The sequence below is a fragment of the Neomonachus schauinslandi genome, chromosome 11 (genome assembly GCF_002201575.2).
Source record: "Neomonachus schauinslandi chromosome 11, ASM220157v2, whole genome shotgun sequence".
Taxonomy (NCBI): domain Eukaryota; kingdom Metazoa; phylum Chordata; class Mammalia; order Carnivora; family Phocidae; genus Neomonachus; species Neomonachus schauinslandi.
The window spans coordinates 111,065,095-111,070,788 of record NC_058413.1 but is presented as its reverse complement, the minus strand read 5'-3'; the positions used below and the strand labels follow the sequence as shown (position 1 = coordinate 111,070,788).

Sequence of the window (5,694 nt, the reverse complement as noted above, 5' to 3'; positions counted from 1 at the left end):
AATGTATTGTATCACATTGATTGATTTGCAGATGTTGAGCCAACCTTGCAGCCCAGGGATAAATCCCACTTGGTCATGGCAAATAATCCTTTTAATGTACTGTTGGATCCTATTGGCTAGTATTTTGGTGAAAATTTTTGCATCCATGTTTATCAGGGATATTGGTCTGGAATTCTTTTTTTTTTTTTTTTAAATAAAAGCAATCCCACAGCATTTATTGTCCTCTGGTAATAACATAAAGGTAATCAAAACAATACGAACAAATGTTTTAGAACTACACTCACAACAAAGGACATCTAAAAAAACAAACTACATGGCCTTCTCATTTCTAGTTGGAGACACTCTGGAGCAGGGTAATATTATCTCCTTTTAGCATGATCCGACCCAGTTGTTTTCTTGACTTTGTTTTAGAATGAATCTCTTTGGCATCATCTAATATGAAGTTCATGTACTCATCAAAACCAATGATACAGCCCTCTATTTGCATGTTCACTTGCTCATAAAGCCACACCTGAATTTGAGATCTATTTTGCATGTATCTGAAGATGAGGTTGATGGGCTTAACCATCACCTTCTGCACTTTTTGGCCCTGGCCACAGTACACCATGGTGGAAGCCAACAAAGACCACACGCTACCTCAGAAAGCACTGTAATTCTCCTTTTTGATGGGGTCTTTGTCTGGTTTGGGGATCAAGGTAATGTGGCCTCATAAATCGAGTTTGGAAGTTTTACTTCCATTTCTATTTTTTGGAACAGTTTCAGAAGAATAGGTATCAATTCTTCTTTAAATGTTTGGTAGAATTCCCCTGGGAAGCCATCTGGCCCTGGGCTCTGGTTTGTTGGGAGATTTTTGATGACTGCTTCAATTTCCTTAGTGGTTATAGGTCTGTTCAGGTTTTCTATTTCCTCCTGGTTCAGTTTTGGTAGTTTATACATCTCTAGGAATGCATCCATTTCTTCCAGGTTATCTAATTTCCTGGCATATAGTTGCTCATAATATGTTCTTATAGTTGTTTGTATTTCTTTGGTGTTGGTTGTTACCTCTCCTCTTTCATTCATGATTTTCTATATTTCGGTCCTTTCTCTTTCCTTTTTGATAAGTCTGGCCAGGGGTTTATCAATCTTATTAATTCTTTCAAAGAACCAGCTCCTAGTTTCGTTGATCTGTTCTACTGTTCTTTTGGTTTCTATTTCATTGATTTCTGCTCTGATCTTTATTATTTCTCTTCTCCTGCTGGGTTTAGGTTTTATTTGCTGTTCTTTCTCCAGCTCCGTTAGGTGTAGGGTTAGGTTGTGTATTTGGGATGTTTCTTGTTTCTTGAGAAAGGTTTGTATTGCTATATACTTTCCTCTTAGGACTGCCTTTGCTGCATCCCAAAGATTTTGAATAGTTGTGTTTTCATTTACATTGGCTTCCATGAATTTTTTTAATTCTTCTTTAATTTCCTGGTTGACCCATTCATTCTTCAGTAGGATGCTTTTTAGCCTCCATGTATTTGAGTTCTTTCTGACTTTCCTCTTGTGATTGAGTTCTAGTTTCAAAGCATTGTGGTCTGAAAATATGCAAGGAATGATCCCAATCTCTTGGTACCAGTTGAGACCTGATTTGTGACCTAGGATGTGATCTATTCTGGAGAATGTTCCATGGGCACTAGAGAAGAATGTGTATTCTGTTGCTTTGGGATGGAATGTTCTGAATATATCTGTGAAGTCCATTTGGTCCAGTGTGTCATTTAAAGTCTTTATTTCCTTGTTGATCTTTTGCTTAGATGATCTGTCCATTTCAGTGAGGGGGGTGTTAACGTCCCCCACTATTACTGTATTGTTGTCGATGTGTTTCTTTGCTTTTGTTAGTAATTGGCTCATATAATTGGCTGCTCCCATGTTAGGGGCAGAAATGTTTACAATTATTAGATCTTCTTGTTGGATAGACCCTTTAAGTATGATATAGTGTCCTTCCTCATCTCTTATTATAGTCTTTGGTTTAAAATCTAAATTGTCTGATATAAGGATTGCCACCCCAGCTTTCTTTTGATGTCCATTAGCATGGTAAATGGTTTTCCACCCCCTCACTTTCAATCTGGAGGTGTCTTTGGGTCTAAAATGAGTCTCTTGCAGACAGCATATCTATGGGTCTTGTTTTTTTATCCAATCTGATACCCTATGTCTTTTGATTGGGGCATTTAGCCCACTTACATTCAGGGTAACTATTGAAAGATGTGAATTTAGTGCCATTGTATTGCCTATAAGGTGACTGTTACTGTATATTGTCTGTGTTCCTTTCTGGTCTATGTTGCTTTTAGGCTCTCTCTTTGCTTAGAGGACCCCTTTCAAGATTTCTTGTAGGGCTGGTTCCATATTTGCAAATTCCTTTAGTTTTTGTTTGTCCTGGAAGCTTTTTATCTCTCCTTCTATTTTCAATGACAGCCTAGCTGGATATAGTATTCTTGGCTGCATATTTTTCTCATTTAGTGCTCTGAATATATCCTGCCAGTCCTTTCTGGCCTGCCAGGTCTCTGTGGATAGGTCTGTTGCCAATCTAATGTTTCTACCATTGTAGGTTACATATCTCTTCTCCCAAGCTGCTTTCTCTTTGTCTCTGAGACTCGTAAGTTTTACTATTATATGTCAGGGTGTTGACCTATTTTTATTGATTTTGAGGGGGGTTCTCTGTGCTTCCTGGATTCTGATGCCTGTTTCCTTCCCCAAATTAGGGAAGTTCTCTGCTATAATTTGCTCCAGTATACTTTCTGCCCCTCCCTCTCTATCTTCTTCTGGGATCCCAATTATTCTAATATTGTTTGTCTTTTTTTTTTTTAAAGATTTTATTTATTTATTTGAGAGAAAGAATTAGATAGAGAGAGCATGAGAGCGGGGAGGGTCAGAGGGAGAAGCAGACTCCCTGCTGAGCAGGAAGCCTGATGCGGGACTTGATCCCGGGACTCCAGGATCATGACCTGAGCCGAAGGCAGTCAATTAACCAACTGAGCCACCCAGGCGCCCCTAATATTGTTTTGTCTTATGGTATCACTTCTCTCTCGAATTCTGCCCTTGTGATCCAGTAGTTGTTTATCTCTCTTTTTCTCAGCTTCTTTATTTTCCATCATTTGGTCTTCTATATCACGAAGTCTCTCTTCTGCCTCATTTATCCTAGCAGTTAGAGCCTCCATTTTTTATTGCACCTCATTAATAGCCTTTTTGATTTCGACTTGGTTAGATTTTAGTTCTTTTATTTCTCCAGAAAGGGTTCCTCTAATATCTTCCATGCTTTTTTCAAGCCCAGCTAGTATCTTTATAATTGTCATTCTGAACTCTAGTCCCGATATCTTACTAATGTCCACATTGATTAGGTCCCTGGCAGTTGGTACTGCCCCTTGTTCTTTTTGTTGAGGTGATTTTTTCCATCTTGTCATTTTGTCCAGAGGAGAATAGATGAATGAGAGAACAAAATGCTAACAGGGTAACAACAACCCCAGAAAAATATACACTAAACGAATCAGAAGAGACCTTCCAGAAAGTGGTCGCTTTTCTGTTCAAAGAGTCGCTGGTATTCTTTTCTTCCACCTCCTGTTGAGTTTGTAGGTGTTCAGAATGGTTTGATCCATATCTAGCTGAGTTCCTGGGACCAGATGAAATCTAGGTCTCCTACTCCTCCGCCATCTTGCTCCTCCTCCAAGAAAAGTGTACTCTTAATCCCCTTCATCTGTTTCACTCATCCCTCCATCTACCTCCACTCTGGTAACCATTAGTTTGTTCTCTATTGTTAAGAATCTGTGTTTTGGTTTGTCTCTTTTTTCTCCTTTATTTATGTATGTTTGTTTCTTAAATTCTACATAAGAGTGACATCATACAGTATTGTCTTTCTCTGACTGATTTCACTTAGGATAATACTCTCTAGCTCCATCTGTGTGGCTGCAAATGGCAAGATTTCATTCTCTTTATGGCTGAGTAATATTCCACTGTGTGTGTGTGTACACATCTATCATCTCATTTATCAATTTATCAACAGACACTTGGGTTGCTTCCATATTGTGATATTGTAAGTAATGTTGCAAGAAACATAGGGGTGCATGTATCCTTTTGAGTTATTGTTTTCATATTCTTTGGGTAAACACCCAGGAGTGTGATTGCTGGATCATAGGGTAGGTCTATTTTTAATGTCTTGAGGAATCTCCATACTGTTTTCCAGAGTGGGTCCACCAGCTTATATTCCCACCAACAGTGGGAGAGGGTTTCCCTTTCTCCACATCCTCCCAACACGTGTTGTTTCTTGTGCTGTTGATGTTAGCCATTCTGACAGTATGAGGTAATATCTCATTGTACTTTTGATTTGCATTTTCCTGATGATGGGTGATGGTGAGCATCTTTTCATGTGACTGTTGGCCATCTGTATTTCTTCTTTGGAGAAATGTCTGTTCATGTCTTCTGCCTATTTTTTAACTGGATTATTTGGTTTGGGGGTGTTGAGTTGTATCAGTTCTCTATATTTTGGACACTATCCCTTTATTGCATATGATATTTGCAAGTATCTTCTCCCTTTCAGTAGTTGTCTTATTATTATTACTTTTTCATTGTTCTTCTGCCATGCAGAAACTTTTTTTTTTTATGAGGTCCCAGTAGTTTATTTTTGCTTTTGTTCCCTTTGCCTCAGGAGACACTCTAGAAAAATGTTGCTATGGTCCATGTCAAGAAGTTACAGTCTGTGCCCTCTTGTGGGATTTTTTATGGTTTCAGGTCTCACACTGAGGTCTGGAAACTGTTTTGAGTTTATTTGTCTGTATGGTGTAAGAAACGGTCTAATTTCATTCTTTTGTGCATAGCTGTCCAGTTTTCCCAGCACCATTAGTTGTAGAGACTGTCCTTTTCCCTTTCAATGTTCTTGCCTACTTTGTGGAAGATTAATTGACCACATAATTGTGGGTTGACATCTAAGCTTTCTGTCCTGTTCCCTTGGTTGCTGTGTCTATTTTTGTACCAGGACCATACTGTTAGGATGACTACAGCTTTGTAGTATAACTTGAAATCTGGAATTGTGACTCTTCTGGCTTTGTTTTTCTTTTTCTGGATTGCCTTGGCTTTCCAATATCTTTTCTGGTTCCATACAGATTTTTAGATTGTTTGAGTTCTTTTTGTGTAATTTAAATTCAGTTAGCCAACTTACAGTACATCATTAGTTTCAGATGTAGTGTTCAATAATATATCAGTTGTGTATAATATCCAGTGCTCCTTCCATCACGTGCCCTCCTTAATGGCTATCACCCAGTTAGCCCATCCCCCCACCCACCTCCCTTCCCGCAACCCTCAGTTTGTTTCTGTAGTTGAGAGTCTCTCATGGTTTTTCTCCCTCTCTGATGACATCCCATTCAGGCTTCCCTCCCTTTCCCTATGGTCCTCTGTGCTGTTTCTTATATTTCACATATGAGTGAAATGATATGACAATTGTCTTTCTCTGATAGACTTATTTCGCTCAGGATAATACGCTCCAGTTCCATCCAGGTTGATGTGATGGTTAAGTATTCATCCTTTCTGATGGCTGAATAATATTCCAGTGTAGATGTACACCACATCTTCTTATCCATTCATCTGTCCGTGGACATCTGGGCTCTTTCCATAGTTTGGCTATAGTGGATATTGCTGCTATGAACACTGGGGGGCAGATGCCACTACTTTTCACTAAGTCTGTATTTTGGGGGT

At 38.9% G+C, this 5,694-nt stretch overlaps 1 protein-coding gene across 1 annotated transcript; it reads right to left on the bottom strand.

Annotated features, from left to right (window-relative positions):
* Positions 1-328: 328 nt before the first annotated feature.
* LOC110582070 (small nuclear ribonucleoprotein E-like) lies at positions 329-607 on the bottom strand. Its single transcript, XM_044919643.1, has one exon. It carries the CDS (start codon positions 605-607, stop codon positions 329-331), a length of 279 nt encoding a protein of 92 aa, XP_044775578.1.
* Between the last annotated feature and the right edge of the window lie 5,087 nt (positions 608-5,694).

What these genes read in the sequence shown, in the direction of transcription:
- LOC110582070 (XM_044919643.1), bottom strand. Translation starts at nt 607, where the DNA reads ATGGTGTACTGTGGCCAGGGCCAAAAAGTGCAGAAGGTGATGGTTAAG.